Raw genomic sequence first — 18,025 nt, 5'->3', positions numbered from 1 at the left:
ACTCGACCAGATATCTCGTATAGTGTCAACCAGCTCTGCCAATTTTTGCATTGTCCAACATCAGTCCATCTCACTGCTGCAAAAAGGGTCTTAAGGTATCTTACGGGGACACTTCAGTTTGGTCTTCATTTCACAAAGGGCTCTCTGCAACTCCATGGCTTCTGTGACTCTGATTGGGCTGGTAGTCCCGATGATCGTAAATCAGTCACAGGTTATGCTATATATCTTGGTCCATGCTTGATTTCGTGGGCTGCAAAGAAACAACCTGTCGTAGCTAGATCTAGTACTGAAGCTGAGTACAGATCCATGTCTATCACAGTGGCTGAATTATAGTGCTGTGAATGCTATTCTGTGAGCTGCAAATTCCATTAACTTCTGCTCCATGCTTATGGGTTGACAACATTGGAGCTCTAGCTCTATCTTCTAACCTTGTGTTTCATGCTAGGACGAAACACATTGAAGTGAATTATCACTTCATCTGTGAGAAGATTTTAAACAAAGATTTACAAGCTCATTATATCTCTACTTTTGATCAACCATCGGACATATTCACCAAGGGTCTCTCATCTTCACGTTTCTTACTACTACGAGACAATTTGATGTTGTGTTCTCTCCCATCAACTTGCGGGGGAATGTTAGACAAAATAAACAATGCATAACAGAATCTGATTCTAGAGATCAACTTCAATCAGTTCCGAAAGCTATGCAGAAAGTCTAGGAATAACAGCTTGCATTTTATCTAGTTGTTGAAATATTTAAACTTTGTATTTCAAATATTTTATCTTATCTCTGTATTCAAATATGTAAATATCATTATAAATACATCAATACATATCAAGCTGGTATCACTTGAACCAGCCTCCTCAACTCTTCTAGCTGTATATGTTGTAGAACTTCTAGAATAACTGTACACATTTTGACTGAGAGTGGTGCTACTCGCTAATTGATTTTGTAGCTTTTTTTTTATATTTTTTTAATATATTAAAATATTTTTTTAAAAAAAATATACCAATACATCAATACATACAAAATCACTTCTTTAACCACTAAATAAAAAAAAAAAAAAAAAATTGTCAAATAATACATTTTGGCGTGCGGTCAACTTGAGAGGCAAAAATAACTTTTTCCTTTGACTAAATAATGACGTGGTACAGTGGTATAGCATGCAGTACATATCGTGTATCGCTGATCAATTCGACGGTGCTAGGTCAAATATATCATCACGCATTTATAGTTTTCCATTAAAATTACACGTACGATGAAGTAAGCTGTTACGTCTGTCACAACTACTCTCTCCAACTCAATTTGTCATAATATAAATATAATTTGGGATAAAACCCCACTTTATCTAGTCATAGCATTTCACCAAATCGAATTGGAATACTTCCGTTTGTTTACAAACCATTTCATTTTATTTTATTATTATAATTTTTTTAGATTCTTATATAAGTTATAATAAATAATTTAATTTATTAAATCTTAAAATAAAAATTATATTTTAATAATATTTTATTTAATTTTTAATTTTCATCTCATGTTAAACAAAGCCTAATCAAAACACCTTACTGAATTATATGATTAATAATTGAGCAATCCCATTTATCTTAAATGTCCTATAAATATATCGTTATTCTTCTGCACAGGAGGACACTCATCCACCTCTGAATGAGACACCTAGTTAAATCAATTGGTCATACACAAAAAAATTACGTAATTTCTCTGTTTATGAACCTGGACATGATAGCTTTCTTGCCTATAAAAGGAGAACCTCTTGCACATCACTACCACACGAGTTTGTAGAGATAAGATCGAGCAAGAGATCAGACGTAAGTAACCATGGCGGATTATCATGGTGAAGAAGTGAAGAACAAACAGGTGCTGGCTAGAGACTACATAGATGGCAATCCTAAAGAATCGGACATGTACTTCAGCACTAATACCATACGCTTGAAGGTCCCAGATGGTTCGAACGCAGTTCTGGTGAAGAACCTTTACCTCTCCTGCGATCCCTACATGCGAGGCACAAAGGAAAAAAACCCAGTTCGCCTCTTTAATTCCTTCGCCCCTGATTCAGTAAGCCCCGCCCTTATGTTGGTCTCTCTTTTTTCTCTTGCACGTATACACATAATTTTCAAACAGATTTATTCGTATTTACTGCATGCTCTGATCTTTTGGTTGGAACTTGGTTTAACATGTTTTCTTATTGTTGAAACCTGCAGCCAATAGTTGGGTATGGAGTGGCTAAAGTTGTGGATTCCGGGCACCCAGACTTCAAGAAAGGAGACTTGGTTTGGGGAGTAACCAAATGGGAAGAATACAGTCTGATCACAAATAAACTGATCGAAAGCCTCTTTAAAATCGAGCACACTGATCTTCCCCTTTCCTACCATACTGGACTTCTTGGTAAGTCATTTGCTCACTGGATGATGAAATTTCGATGAATTTGGGCTCAGTTTCAAAAGAAACCGTTTTTTTTTTTTTTAATTTTTTTATGTTACTTTTTTCATCATATAAATATTGTATATAGACTTGGAAATTCCATTGAAAATAAATAAATAGCCAAAGATAAATTAGTAATGCTAATAGTGGCAGCTATAGATACTTCCATTGAATGCATGTGGCTTCCTTGTATGTTCAATGAGCCATTTAATTGCATTTGCTTTTGCGCATAGGTATGCCTGGTATGACTGCTTATGCTGGTTTCTATGAGGTCTGTTCACCCAAGAGAGGAGAATATGTCTTTATCTCATCAGCATATGGCGCAGTTGGTCAGCTCGTTGGACAGTTTGCTAAACTGATGGGTTGTTATGTTGTTGGAAGTGCTGGAAGCCAGGAAAAGGTGCAACACCCCCTTCCCGAGAACTAGAAGTGTCACGTATTTTTTATAAAAATAAATCCGGCAAGAGATCTCAAATTTTATAAATGAAATCAGAAATTTATTTTGTAGAAAAGGTCTAATAAAAAATCTTTCAAAAATATTAAATGAATAAACTGAACAAAATTCATGTCATAAAAGCATGTTTTATTTTAGAAAGTCTGAAAAAAAAATAATGCTCCTTCTACTCTTGGCCTGTCTGCTCGTATTCATCATCCTCACATGAGTAGTTAAAAACATGAAAATAAATAAAAATGAGTCGAAAACTCAACAAGAAATCCATTATAACGTAAACATACTAAACATAAAGTTATCATAAAAACTTTCATGCTGAGAGTTTAAATTCATGACTATTCATACTGATGCTTATGCTATGCATGACTGTTTTAACTGAATTATCTGACTGATCTGACTGATCTGATTTATTCTGACTAGCCAGCACACTTAACCCTGTGTGCGAGGTTGTGCACCGGCCCCACATCCCGCGGCCGCAAGGGGAGCCGCTGATAGTATTCTAGCATACTATGATGGACCACGACTGAGTTCATGGCTTGCACATCCATCCTGAAACTGAACTATATTGGTACCATGCATCTGAATGGTCATCTTATTAACTGATCTTATCTTATCTTTCACTTGAAATTAAGATGGCTTACGTGTCTTATACACATGAGATGCATGACATATTATATACATAATCATAATTTCTGAATTTAAACATGATGCGGAATGACAAAATAGTACGCTATGCTGAATGACATGTTTGCATATGACATGAGTGGTGCATAACTAATTGGCTGGAAATGAACTGGCTTGAATACTAATTATCTATAAACTGAACTGTGATGATCCTAAACTTGTGATCAAATTACTTACCTCGCTGCGTTTCTTCTTGAATAACACTTCGTAACTTGAGACTTGTATGAAATAATAACTATCACTAAATTTGTTTGGAAACACATAAGTACTAATATCTTACTTAATTTAATTCAAAATCTAAAAAATAGTATTAAACAATTCAATAAATCCTAGTATCTAAATTACTTAAAATACTTATTTATAATTTAGATGAATACTCAAACTATTTTAAAATAATTCATAAACTTAAATTCTTAAAACTAAGTTTTATTTCTTAACAAAATTATTAAATCTTATAAGAAACCTAGTAAATTCTATTAAATATTCTTAACATCAAAATTTTATTAAATTCTTAACATAATAATTTTATTAAATTCTACTAAATAGACAAATGAATATTAACAAAATATTTGCAAACATCCTTATAAAAATAGTCTTTAACTAATATATTTATTTAAGAAAACTGACTTTTAAAATGTTAAGCCCAATAAAATTAGTAAACTGTTGTTGAAATAAAAAAAAATCAAATCAAATACAAATTAAAATACAAGTCCATTTAGAATAATTAGAAATAGTGTAAGAGTTGAAATCTGGCCCATATAATATTACTACATGAGCCAACGAAGGGATAGTCCCTCCCACGCACACAAGGGCCTAAGGCCCAAGGGCCCATCAAAAGAAACCATGGGTTCTTCAAGAACCGAAACACACGGCTTAAACACAAGGAAAACAAAGAGTTTGAGGGAGAGGGGTCCTGCGATAGGAAGACTCACCGAGAGTGACTGAGTACGACGGCGGCTCCGGGGGTCTGGGAGTGACCGGCGACGCGTCTAGGGGTTTTCTTATGGTGGTGTGACACCGAGTGAGGAAGAGAGAGAGTTTAGAGAGAGAATTATGCTAACCAAAAACTACCGAAACTAAAACAGAGGCTGGCGGCAGTTGAGGTCTTACCGGAAGGGAGTGGGTGCACTGGACTTGGCTGGTTGGCACTTTCTGTGGTAGCTGGGTGGAGTTGCTGCGGAAGGAAGTGGGTGGCTCACGGTGTAGAGAAGTTCTAGTGGGATGGCTTGCGGTTTCAGAGTTTTCTCCTCTCGTATACGAGGTAAGCCAGCTTTATAGTGGTAGATGATAGAGAAAAAATACAAGGAAAAAATCTAGAAGGGTAGAGATGTGCGGAGTGGAAAACGTTACTCATTAACAGAGTCAGTTTTCCACTAGAACATTATCAACAAAGAGAAATGTACGGATTTGAGATTTAAAGTGTTTAACTAAAAGGCTAAACGTAGAGATGAGGTCCGGTGGAGATAGATAAAAAAAAATATTTTAAATTTCGAACCAAACTCCAGTGAACGTAAATCTGATACAATTTAATAATAATTATTAAAACAAAACTCTAATAAATTCAAATAAAATTATAATAGTAATTGTTAAAAATAAAGTAAATATAAATTCTAATAAAACTATAATAAAATAAAAAAATTTCTAGGAAATTTATTGACGTACCCTAAAACCAAAACTAATATGTTACAAAAGGTATCACCTCTATTGGTGTCATGTCATCTATTAAATTAGAAAGAAAAGGATAAAAGATTAACGATGCCCGCTTCCAATACTATTCTGCCGATCTTTCTGATTTAAGCTGCTGATCGTTTCGTGTACATAATCTTAAAAGGGCTCTGACGAACAGCATATATTTTCTGTCTGACCATGAACTGATTTTTCCAGTTCTACTCATTGTACATTGTTTTCTTGACCCTGAATGAAGTGTAGTTTCTATCTCCAGTTAACGTTTCAGAAATTTACACAATTCATAAAACATGAAGCTTCAAACTCTACTAGTCCCAAGACTCCTAACTTGGTCATATGGCTTCACATTGCTGGGATCCAATCTTTTTGTTGCAAACGAGCCTGGACCTCTGTTTTAAAGAACAGGGGATGTAAAAGTTGAGACATGTTAGTAAAGATTGACCAATGATTCTAGAAACTATTTGCAGACGAACCCTACCGGATGGTCCTTGTTGCTGAAGTGTTTGCCTTCATATTTTCTAGTGTTTTTTGCTGCTTGAATGAGTCTCTTGTTAACATGAAACATCAAATTGTGCTTCATTTTTGTTTTTGAACAAGGTTGATATACTAAAGAACAAGCTTGGATTCGATGAGGCTTTCAATTATAAAGAAGAGCATGACTTGGATGGAGCTCTGAAAAGGTTAGTATACAATTTGCATCTAACCAGCAGTCAAAAGCAAATCAATGGCACAGAATACCAGTTTTTCCATTTTAAAAGATTAATTATTGCAACCAGCTGCATATTTGTCTCAGTTGTCAAGTGGAGAAGCACCCGAAACTACAATTTTCTCCACTCAATAAAGGGACCTGACCAAGAAGTTTGCACAGCTATCAACTTTATATATGTCAATAACGATGATTTTTTCCTGAATGCTGTAGATACTTCCCTGAAGGCATTGACATTTATTTCGATAATGTTGGGGGCAAAATACTTGATGCAGTTCTTCTCAACATGAGACCCCACGGCCGCATTTCTGTTGCTGGAATGATCTCGCAGTACAATCTTGAGGAGCCTGATGGCATAAAGCATTTGTTGAAAGTTGTGTATAAGCAGATCCGAATAGAAGGATTCACAGTGTACGATTACTATCACCTGTTTCCCAAGTTCTTAGAACTTGTGCTGCCTTACATTAGAGAAGGAAAGATAGTGTATGTGGAAGACACAGCTGAAGGCCTCGAGAGTGGCCCTGCAGCTCTGGTTGGAATGTTCAGTGGCCGCAGTGCTGGAAAACAAGTAGTTTTGGTTGCCCGCGAGTGACCGACCTCCATTCAGCCTCCTCCTATCTTTGTGTTTTGCGGGTTAATTTTCTAATGCCAGTATGCCACTGTTTTTACATGCATGAGAGAGGGAGAGAGAGAGAGATGATATGTAATAAGGAATAAGTACGTTAATGCTTTGTGGCTAGATGCGTACATAACAATCTCCATACCTGTTCAAGTCAAGAGACTTGCTTTTAACTTGAGCCATGTTTTCATCTATATGAACTCTGTATCATACTTTCTTTTCTAATATGGACAAAGATCGAGTGTAGTATCTTTCTTATGTTTATACCGATTACATCTAAAACTGTGTAGCATCAAAGTATATATGCTCGACAAAAACTGCATGGAAAATGTTGCATTGATCTGAAGCATCTCATCAAGATAGCAAAGCGTTGGGGCCAGTATTAAAACTTGAATTCAGAAAATTGCTTGGCATACCAACATTAAGCAAAGCTACTTCAATCATTAGAAGAAACTGTTGATCCCTATGTTGAGGAATCAAGATTTAAAAGTCTCTGATAGACGCTTGAAGATGACATGTTAGAACTCCATTTAACATAAAAAAAAAAAAAAAAACTTAATTCTATGAGTTTGAAATCGATGATTTCTTTTTGTGTGTATCGAATAACTATTATCTGAAGACTTAACTATTCACATTCGCATGTGTATATTTCACACTTATATGTATATATTTTAGCGATTTTTAGTTCTTAAACAAGTCCGCAACATTCTACTCTTTAAAGGACTTTTTATCAACCTTACAGGCTTTTTTACAAGGATGATTTATGTGAATTAGAACCCTCCCAATTTTGAAATTCAATTATCCTATTGTTTCTTTTTTAAGGAAAAAAAGAAACTTTCATTGTTGATGGGCCTAACAGGTTTCGCCAAAAGGCCCAAGTAGAAACTCAATCAGTTGCTTTTTGTCGGTGGAGCAGTTTGGTTGGAGGCTGGGAGCAGCTTCTAGCCGTCCCAACAAATACAGCCTGTTGCTTTCTACTTAAACTACGAGCATCTTCTTCCAGGATCCACCGTCCAACCCTCAAAGTTGCATGCTCTTTAAGTAATCCTCGGGTCCACCCTTCTTCTCCACACAGAATCTGCTGGCAGAGGAAGAGAAAGGGACCGCCAAGCCGACCCACACCCTTTCCTTCTTCTGCTTCCTTCCTTTGGTCTTTATCTTCCTTGCATTGCACCCGAAGAATACAATACGATACGACCCGACGTAACACAGCACGACTCAAGAGTTTCGCAGCGAAGATGAAGGGAAGGGACATTGTCGTGGTTCTGGGATTGATGTTGGTGGTGGTAGTGAATGTGGCAGAATGCGATGCGGACACGGTGACGAAGGTGAAGACTGTGAATGGGAAGAAGATGTGCGACAAAGGGTGGGAGTGCAAGGGGTGGTCCATTTACTGTTGTAACGAAACCATCACCGACTACTTCCAGACCTACCAGTTTGAGAATCTATTCTCCAAGAGGAACTCTCCCTTAGCTCACGCCGTCGGCTTCTGGGACTACCAGTCCTTCATCACAGCCGCTGCAATTTATGAGCCCATCGGCTTCGGCACCACTGGCCTCAAGGTTTTGAAGATGAAGGAAATCGCCGCCTTCCTCGCCCATGTAGGCAGCAAGACTTCTTGTACGTACTGTTACACTCTTTTTTCCACTTTCTCTGCTTATAGATAATGGTTTTTTATGGGATTCAGTTATCTGGGTTGCTGATTTCTAAGCTTCCTCACTACGGTTGTGTCCTGACAATTATTTCTATGAAATGGCTCAGAACTTACCGCTCGGCATAGAACTGAATGAGATACAATGATTTATAGAAAATAAAAGATTGAAGAAAATAATGGTTAGACGAATTTTGCTTTTCCTAACTATTGTTTTCCTATAAAAAAAAATGGTTATAAGAAATTTAGGATCTTTATCCTTAAATGCCTATGTGTTTCCTTATATCGAGTGCTGGGGTACGTACAACCTATTGGCAATTAGATTAAACAACGGAATTCACTTAATAAATTGAAAATTGCAGAGTGGGTTTTGATTACCTGGATGCTTGATTCGATTTATTGGATTGGAGGAACTGGTATTAATTTACTAGGACTTCTTTGGTTGTTCCTATAATTTCATTGACGACTAATCACCTTGTTGAGATGTGAATATACTTAATTGGGTTCTATATCCAGGTGGTTATGGAGTGGCGACAGGAGGACCCTTCGCTTGGGGGCTTTGTTTCAACAAGGAAATGAGTCCCAGCCAGTCATACTGCGACGACTCCTACAAATTCACCTACCCTTGTGCTCCTGGAGCTGAATACTACGGCCGTGGTGCCTTGCCTATCTACTGGTCGGTATATATGTTTATAATCAAACCTAACGTTTCCTTTTCCTTTTTCTTTTCTGTCTATTATTTCCTGTTGTTCGCCTCAATCTTTCAGTTTATCACACTGTTTTTTCCTGTTACTAAAGGATCTGTGTCATGGATCAAAATTACCAAATATGCAACAGAACTTGATGAAAAATAACCTACTTGTCTCTTACATAATTTTTCAGATCGTAACACTAAGCATCTTCAAGGAACAACTGACTCATACACCAGTTGGAATCATTTTATATTTGCCCCTTTCACATAGATTTATGGACTAATTCATAGAAAAACCAATAGTAATTGGTCGTATTTTTAACATTCTGTTGCTAAATGATGCTTTAAATATTTTTGGTTGCAGGAACTACAACTATGGTGCAGCTGGGGAGGCTTTGAAAGCAGACCTGTTGAATCATCCAGAATACATTGAGCAGAATGCTACCCTTGCTTTCCAGGCTGCAATTTGGAGGTGGATGACCCCAATCAAGAAGTCGCAGCCTTCAGCCCACGATGCCTTTATTGGCAACTGGAAGCCGACCAAGAATGACACTTTGGCTAAACGTGTTCCTGGTTTTGGCACCACAATGAACATTCTCTATGGGGACTTTGTTTGCGGCAAGGGTGATATTGATTCCATGAACAACATCATTTCCCATTACCTGTATTACCTTGACCTTATGGGTGTTGGCCGTGAGGAGGCAGGGCCTCATGAGGTTCTGTCTTGTGCCGAGCAGGTTGCATTTAATCCATCTTCCTCTGCCACCACCGCATCTTCTTGAGCTCTACATGATGTTACCAGGTAGCCTATTCTGTTATTGATCCTCTCCAAAGGGGAACCGTTGAATAAGAGTTTTGCAAAGATGATGTTATACCCAGGTCAGATGTATTGTGTGGATTGATTTGTCACTGCACTCTGTTATTGCCGGGTAGGGTTGAGACCCGTCGTCTTTGTGGAGCATGATGGTGTGCAATATATGTATATGAACAATCTTCTCTTTATGTGTTCAATTACAAATGTGTAAAGTGAAGAAATGTTTTGTTTTTATGAAAGATCTCTTCTCTTGTCCCAATTCAGTCTTCCTTTGGCAAATTTACTTTGTTTTGATTAATCAGAGCATGTACCTTGATTTTGAATTACCAGTGATGGTAACTAGTTGTAAACACCTTACTTGCAATCCCTTTCTCTTTCTTCTTTTCATTCCTTCATTTGTTGCTTGCTCCTTGACCAACCCTAGGAACATGAATATCACAACCATACAAGCCCTACTTGAGCCTATACGAGAATCATCATACCTATCCCTTTCCCCTTTTCTAAAACGCATAGCCATTACTCTGTTTCAGCCATAGACCACAACCCTACTTTAATTCCCACCAACCCACTAACTTCAACACGATGGTTCACATGTTAACCAACCATCTTCTACCGTTCTCGACGAGGACATTAACCTAGTCAAAGAGAGGAGAGGAGACAGAAAGGAGTAAGATAGTCATCGGGTTAAACTCAATTAAACGGGAAATTCATGGCAAAAATCATGGTTTTTAGATTGGCACCAATTGTTGGAGGAATTGTTTTGTCGGAGTAGGCCGCATTTATTCGGGGTCGTAGTATTTTTGAAAATATAGCTATTGCTCAAAAAAGGTTTTTCTCGGAGGGGCTACGGTGCTTGGGCTTTTCAAAAAAATAGAGGTCTCTAATTTTTAACTCCATTTTTTCTCCAGTTTTTTCTGTCATGTTGAATGGTTGTATTAAGGGCTTCTTCAAGCCATCTCGTGGGCTACGTCAAGGGAATCCTCTTTTCCCATATTTATTTATTTTGTTGGAAGAATTGCTCTCTCATATACTTCGACATGAATTTCAGGTGGGGAAAGTAAAGGTGTTTAATTCGAATGGGGGAGTTCGGGTATCTCATTTGCTTTACGCAGATGATCTTCTGATTTTTGCAAATGGTAGTAAGGATTCTATTCGGAATTTGATGGGAGTCACTCAAAAATATGAGAGTGTACCGGGCCAGCTTCTAAACCCGAGTAAGTCTTCTATTTTTTTCTCAAAGAATTTTACCTATGGTAGGAAGAGACAATTGATGCAACTTTTGAGATTTATAGAAGGGACTTGGTCTTGTGTGTATTTAGGGATGCCACTTTACGTTGGGAGAATGATTTTGAATATGTTTGATCCTTTATTTGCAAAAGCTCAAAAGCAATTGGCAGGTTGGAAGAGTAAATTACTTTCTTTTGGAGGAAAATTATTACTTATTAAGCATGTTCTCAATTGTATGCTCATACATTTGTTGTCGGTGATGAATTTGCCTAAAGGGATTTTTGCTAAGTTGAAGAATATTTTTTCGAATTTTCTTTGGGGGTCAAGTGCGGAAACAAAGAAAAGGAAATGGGTCTCATGGCGTTGTGTTTGTTTTCCGGTAGATGAAGAAGGGCTGGGTATTGGGATCTTGCGGAGGTCCGGAAGTCTCTATTTTTTAAATTTGCTTGGAAACTAATTTTGGGAGGTTCCTTATGGGTTGATTTTTTCAGGAAAAAGCACATTGGGGATGGTCATATTGCTGCGCTTGGATTGTCAGTACAAGGTTCTGGTTTTTGGAAAAATGTTATGAAAGTATTGTCGTTGATGCTTAGGTGCTTGAAGTGGATGGTTCGAGAGGGAGTTATAAAATTCTGGTTTGATAATTGGCTTGGTGAAGGGCCGATTGCAGCTTGCTTACCTGTTGTGGGGGATCCAAATTTGCTTGTACATAATTTATGTGAGGGTTTGGGATGGAACCTAGAGGTGGCTCGGCAGTTGGTGGATGAAGAAATGGTGCAGAAAATTCTACATTCAAACGTGCGGGTTAGGGAGGTGAGGGATGTACTGGTTTGGCAACATACGGTGGATGGAATTTTTACTACAAAGTCGGCTTGACAACTTATTCAATCTCATGTTTCGAAGAAGATGTTGTTTTTTGTTGGCGGGCACATCAAAATGCAGTTTTGGTTGATGATGTTATTCAACAACTTGGTATCCCAGTTGTTTCTAATGCCAATGATGCCTGGCTAATAAGGTTGAGACCTTAGATCCTATTCTTTGTGATGGAGAGGGACTAAGAAAAGTTTGGGATTTTTTTGCGGCTTTGTTTACTGTCCATTTACCAAATACTCGAGTGTGGACGGATGTTGTGAATGTGTGGTGGTGTCGGGCTTCTTTATCCTCGCAAGTACATTGGCTCTGTGGTATTATTCCCATTCTCATTTCATGGGCTCTTTGGAGAGCTAGATGTCAGGCGCATATGGAAGATGTAATGTATGATTGGAAGAGTATCATTCAGATGGTTAAATGCTTTATTTTGGAGATTTCAGGAGGCTTGAGATATTTTAAATCAGTGGGTGAAAATGATTTGAGAATTTTGAGAGCTTTAAATTGTCCAATGGTACCCATTGTAGTAAGGCCACCAACGTTAGTTGCTTGGAATCCTCCTTCAAGAGGGTTTGCCAAACTCAATGTGGATGGTTGTTCACTTAGCAATTCCGGGATGGCTGGTTGGGGGGAGGGGGGGGGGCGTGATTCGGAATATGCAAGGGAGGGTGCTTGGGGGTTTTGCCCATTGCTATGGCCAAGCGATAAATACCATTGCTAAATGTAGAGCTTTTGTAGATGGTCTTCATCTTTGTCAACAGTTGGGACTGAGAGATGTGTTGGTTGAGTCAGACTCTAGTGTTGTGGTGAGTTGGTTTAGCATAGGGACGTATAAATATTGGTATATATGAAATTTTTGAGAAGAAGCACAATCTATTATTTATTCTCTAATTGTTCGTTTTAAACATGTGTTTAGAACTAATATAGTTGTTGATTTTTTATCAATACATAAGGCGAGTGGCATCATATTTTGATAAAATTGGGAGAAGTTAGAAAAATTGGGAGGTTTGTTAAGAATTTATTTTTTTGGGATATTTTTATTGATATAATTATGGCGATTCATTTGCCTTAGTAAGGTTTTTTTAATAAAATGTAAAGGTAATGTCCTCTTTCAATAAAAATAAATAAAACAAAACGAGGAAATTCATGATAATATATATATATAAGATTGAATGACATGACTCTACATAATAAGATACTTTTCTCAACTCCATTGGAACCCACAGTAGACTACAATCTTGTTCCCAATCAGAATAGTCTGAAACCATTATTGCTCTTTAATGAGGCGATTTTGACAGTGAATTAAATTAAGATGTGATGAAATTTAAAAATAAAATAAAATATTATTAGAATATAAGTTTTTAATATTATTTTTATTTAAAAATTTAAAAATATTAAATTATTTATTTTATTTTATTTAAAAATTTAAAAAAATTATAGTAATTAGATAAAATAATATTAGATAAATTGAGACGCAAGTCTCATCACTTATTCTGTCAAATGTGCACAAATCATTTTGATACTATTTCACAGTAATTGATTACTTTTTTTATTTATTATTGCCATATCTTAAAAAACTGATGAAAGATTACATCTCAAAACTCTTTGATAAGACTTTGTTTTCGCGAACCAAACATAGTATATAGAATTAAATTATCATTTAATTTGCCAGAAAATTTAATCACCACTGCCTGTACATACCTCCTTCATATCAGGTAGCCGAAACTCTCGGGAAGTGCCACTTTCAAAAATCTATTAAGCAAGTTAGGCCTTTTTTTTTTTTTTTTAATTTATCCATTATCCAAAAAGCAATGGCGAGTGATGGCGTTGGTGAGGAAGTGAGAAACAAGCAGGTGATATTCAGGGACTATGTCAAGGGTTTTCCCAAGGAGTCGGACATGTACGTGACCGCTAGTACCATAAAGTTGCAGGTCCCCGAAGGTTCTAATGGTGTTCTCGTGAAGAACCTCTACCTTTCTTGCGATCCCTACATGCGTAACCGTATGAACCCGTCCATTTATGCCAGTTACATCGACTCCTTCAACCCCGGTTCGGTCAGTTTCTACGACCATTTTATCATTTAATTTCTGATTTATCTCTCTCTCTCTCTCTCTCTCTCTCTCTGGATGTTGCACGGACTGGGGTTCGATCAAGTCCAAATTTCTTTCACATAATTTTAGTCTTGTCTTGTTCATCGAAGTTGCAATTTATATTGGGGTGTGTGTTCGTACGTACACCGAAATAGCCATATGTTGTGAATCTTTATGGCCTTAATTTTTCACCATGCACTTGAATATTACTTTACCTGGAATTTTGGAACCCAGTAAGAAGATCCAATTTTCGCAATGGTTATTTACAAAGTGATGTCGAATTCTAAAACCATGGAAGAAATGAATTAAATATAAATAAGGAGTTTGCCTACCGATAAAAAAAAAATATATATAAATAAGGAGTTTGTTAAGTATTGGAGATCTGTAGTTTCTTCATATACTTATATAAAAAAGTATTGGAGATCTTTAGTCAAAAAAAAAAAAACTGGAAGCTTAAATTAAATTATTACTTTTCTAATAAAGTCACAAGTGATGTGACCGTCTGATTGGTTTGCGACCTCCGTATTGAAACTATGCAGCCCATTAGCGGATATGGAGTGGCTAAAGTTTTGGATTCTGGGCATCCAAACTTCAAGAAAGGCGATTTGGTTTGGGGGATAACTGGGTGGGAAGAATATAGTCTCCTCTCGGCAACTAAGGCCCTTTTTAAGATTCAACACACTGATGTTCCTCTCTCCCACTATACTGGAATTCTTGGTAAGTTCAATGTTTTTGAGGTTCCATTTCTAATTTTAAGACAATTATGTTCATATTTCCTACTATACTGGAATTCTTGGTATGCTTAATGTTTTTGGGTTTCCACGTTTAATTTTGTTTTGTATATGTTTGGATAATTTTTTTTGTATAGATGTTACATTGACATGTAGGAATCGCTAGCATTTTGTTAATTGGTTTCATTTACCACTACAACGGGTAGGGCCCCTAACCCATGGGAGCTGTTATAAGAGAAGAAGTTTAAAAACTCAAATAGTAATATCAGCATCCTGATCGTGAATGTTAATTTTGTGGCCATACTGATCTGAAAATGGGTAAATAGGTGCAATATTTAGCTGTTTATATGAACTAGTTCTCTCTTGAATTGTGATCTTAACCAGACAATCAAATGCACCTCAATTGCTCCCCGATGGTGGTCACATTCTTAGTTAAGCCGCCTTTCTCCCTCTTGCTCAGGAACAAAGTAAAGACATCTCTCTCTCTCTCTCTCTCTCTCTCTCTCTCTCTCTCTCTCTCTCTCTATATATATATATATATATATATATTATATATATATATATATAGATTATAGATTATTATGCTCTTGTGAAATATAAGATGAATTTATCCATTTCTATGGCCCTCTTTTTTTATGAGCCTGTTATTAAATGGTTAGATGTTTCTCTAAAAGATTACCTATTTAATATAGAATATTTGACTTATCAAAAAAAATATATAGAATATTTGGCGATATGGTAATAACTGTCTGGACACTTACAATTACCTTGCAGGATCTCTGGCATTACTGGCTGACTAAGCTGACTTTATTTTGGTGAGCATTTGTTATGCTGCATCTTGCTTGATAAAGGTCATCTAATGTACTTATTATATGCAGGAATGCCTGGTATGACTGCTTATGCTGGATTTTATGAGGTTTGCTCTCCTAAAAAAGGTGAGTATGTCTTCATTTCAGCGGCTTCTGGGGCAGTTGGTCAGCTTGTTGGGCAGTTTGCGAAGCTTTTGGGCTGCTATGTTGTTGGAAGTGCTGGAAGCAAAGATAAGGCAAGTCTGCTGATTATAGGTGTTCGACGTGTCAATCTAATGTAGCTTATTATGGTTGTGCTTGATCTAGCTATTAGTATCATTTAAATTATCTGTTATGAATACATAGTCATTCTAATCTATCATTATCTGTATCTTGAACTCCTAAATTAAAGAACTCCCATCCTCTTAATGGCTAGAGCAAATGATTTTTGTCATATCGGACACAAGTGGATACAGATCTCTTGTCCACTTATTCCCACGACTCATTTCAAGACTTGAAATTTTTTCCTTTATTTACCCAACAATCAGTTCAGAGCTATCAAGGTGTTGTGCCATTCTTTTATTTTTTTTTTTTGTTAATTAAAGAAAAAAATATATATTGCGGGCACATATATATATATATGCATATATATAATTAATTCCTGTCATATTTAAATAGAAGGGAGCAGTCATTCTGATGCATAATATTCATGTCAAAATTGACTTTGTATCCCCTTTCCACTATTCATAGCAGATAATAAACCTATTGTTCAATCTGTCATACTCCAAAAATTATAATATTTGGGATCAGTATACTTGACCAGAGTGGTCAAACTCATTAACAAGGATCTTTCTGTCTTTTGTTGCTTTCCTTTGCCCTTCCTGCAATATAAGGTTGATATGCTGAAGAACAAGTTTGGGTTCGACGAGGCTTTCAACTACAAAGAAGAGACTGACCTGGATGCAGCTCTGAAAAGGTAAGTGGTAGTGTGTTCTAAAATGAGTGTAAAATATCCTTTAGGCTTTGACTGAAGGCCTCTGGTTTGATAATGGAGCAAGCATTGGATGACATCATCCTTTTCAACAAGGAGGATATCCCTTTACCTTTATACTTTAGAAATAATTATAGTAAAGAAAAAAGGTTTAAATTCCTGATTATTTGTCCCAAACTTGGGAGTTTGAGTATCCTTATTGGCGATACACCATCTAAGTACCATCTGTGTGATTGGGAAAACGATGGAAAATGGTATAACAATATTTAAGTTTTACTCTTATGTGATTATGTAATCCAATATAAGGTGTGATCTTGTAATCTGCGATTTGCTGCTACTTAAATAAATAGCGCCTTGTGTTCTCCTTGCAGATATTTTCCAGAAGGTATTGATATTTATTTTGAGAATGTTGGTGGAAAGATGCTAGATGCAGTGCTACTCAACATGAGGAACCATTGCCGCATTGCTGCCTGTGGGATGATCTCACAGTACAACCTTGAAGAGCACGAAGGTGTCCACAATTTAATGAATGTGATTACAAAACAGGCTAGAATTGGAGGATTTCTGGTTCCCGATTACTATCACAAGTACCCACAGTTTCTGGAGTTGGTGCTGCCTTACATCAAACAAGGGAAGATAACATACGTGGAAGACATAGTTGAAGGCCTCGAGAGTGGTCCGGCAGCTCTGGTAGGGCTCTTCACTGGCCGCAATGTTGGAAAACAGCTGGTGGTAGTTGCTCGTGAATGAATGACTTTGAATTCAACTTCATAACCCAGAAACTTTTGGTCCTGTTGTGTTTGGATGTTGGTGTTCGTTCGTTCACAGGAGTTGTGTTTCCTTAATCAATGTTTATGTTATTGAAGTGAGGAAAGAACGTCTGCGCGCTGTGACGTGGAAACACCTATTGTTTCTCGGTCATCATCTCCACCATTGGTGACGTTTTGGAGAAAATCATGTTAGCGAAACACTACTGCTGTGGCGCGATGATACATCTAGTACTGACTCTAATAAACTGGCACCACTGAGAGCATGAATAATTGTGGAATTAATATGTAGTTAAAAAAGAGCATTGCTCAAGAGATTTTCTTTGCGAATCATTGCTGCCTTAAACATGGGAATGGGCTTCCGCTCTAACCCTCTTTTATCTTCTTCTTCTTCTTCTTCTTCTTTTTTCAGGTCATCGTCGCAGTACAGCTTCGGAAAATGTACATAAACAGTGACAATTTTTGGTCGTTATAACTTGATATGGGATGTCTATCTCATGCAATGTGCAAAACAATTTATGCATGAAAAAATGTCGTTCGCCTTTACAGGGGATGATCTATCTCACGTTACAACATCCGATTGGTAAAAGGAGAAGGCATGCTTCACCTTTATCCCAAGTTTCTGGAGTTGGGTTCTGCCATAACATCAAAGAGGGGAGGGAGGGAGGGAGGACTGTAGTGTACATGTGAAGACATAGCGGAAGGCGTTGAGATGGATCAGCAGCTGTTGTTGGACTCTTATACAGACCTCAAAATTGAAAAACATGTTTAGTTTGTTTTCATAATGAGAAAGTCTACTATACCGTCCCATTACGACCGCTCA

At 37.0% G+C, this 18,025-nt stretch overlaps 3 protein-coding genes across 4 annotated transcripts; all 3 read left to right on the top strand.

The window, feature by feature from the left end:
* Positions 1–1,654: 1,654 nt before the first annotated feature.
* On the top strand, positions 1,655–6,836 carry LOC121267673 (2-alkenal reductase (NADP(+)-dependent)-like). The gene is made up of 5 exons (XM_041171664.1): positions 1,655–2,073; positions 2,220–2,403; positions 2,673–2,839; positions 5,858–5,940; positions 6,180–6,836. Exons 1-5 carry the CDS (start codon positions 1,837–1,839, stop codon positions 6,556–6,558), a joined length of 1,050 nt encoding a protein of 349 aa, XP_041027598.1. The 5' UTR covers positions 1,655–1,836; the 3' UTR covers positions 6,559–6,836.
* A 706-nt stretch (positions 6,837–7,542) lies between these two features.
* On the top strand, positions 7,543–10,000 carry LOC121267693 (chitinase-like protein 1). 2 transcript variants are annotated; one of them, XM_041171704.1, is made up of 4 exons: positions 7,543–8,205; positions 8,753–8,912; positions 9,292–9,729; positions 9,861–10,000. In XM_041171704.1, exons 1-3 carry the CDS (start codon positions 7,824–7,826, stop codon positions 9,707–9,709), a joined length of 960 nt encoding a protein of 319 aa, XP_041027638.1. In that variant the 5' UTR covers positions 7,543–7,823; the 3' UTR covers positions 9,710–9,729; positions 9,861–10,000. The 2 variants fall into 2 exon arrangements, with proteins under 2 accessions (XP_041027638.1, XP_041027629.1); XM_041171695.1 differs by having other exon boundaries at positions 9,292–10,000.
* A 3,632-nt stretch (positions 10,001–13,632) lies between these two features.
* LOC121267681 (2-alkenal reductase (NADP(+)-dependent)-like) lies at positions 13,633–17,556 on the top strand. The gene is made up of 5 exons (XM_041171674.1): positions 13,633–13,889; positions 14,465–14,642; positions 15,535–15,701; positions 16,338–16,420; positions 16,807–17,556. The coding sequence occupies exons 1-5, from the start codon at positions 13,647–13,649 to the stop codon at positions 17,183–17,185; spliced, it is 1,050 nt and encodes a 349-aa protein (XP_041027608.1). The 5' UTR covers positions 13,633–13,646; the 3' UTR covers positions 17,186–17,556.
* The last annotated feature ends 469 nt before the right edge of the window (positions 17,557–18,025 follow it).

The sequence above is a fragment of the Juglans microcarpa x Juglans regia genome, chromosome 1D (genome assembly GCF_004785595.1).
Source record: "Juglans microcarpa x Juglans regia isolate MS1-56 chromosome 1D, Jm3101_v1.0, whole genome shotgun sequence".
NCBI lineage: Eukaryota > Viridiplantae > Streptophyta > Magnoliopsida > Fagales > Juglandaceae > Juglans > Juglans microcarpa x Juglans regia.
Note: the sequence above shows the minus strand (reverse complement) of the source record. Positions and strands in the feature narration are given on the sequence as shown.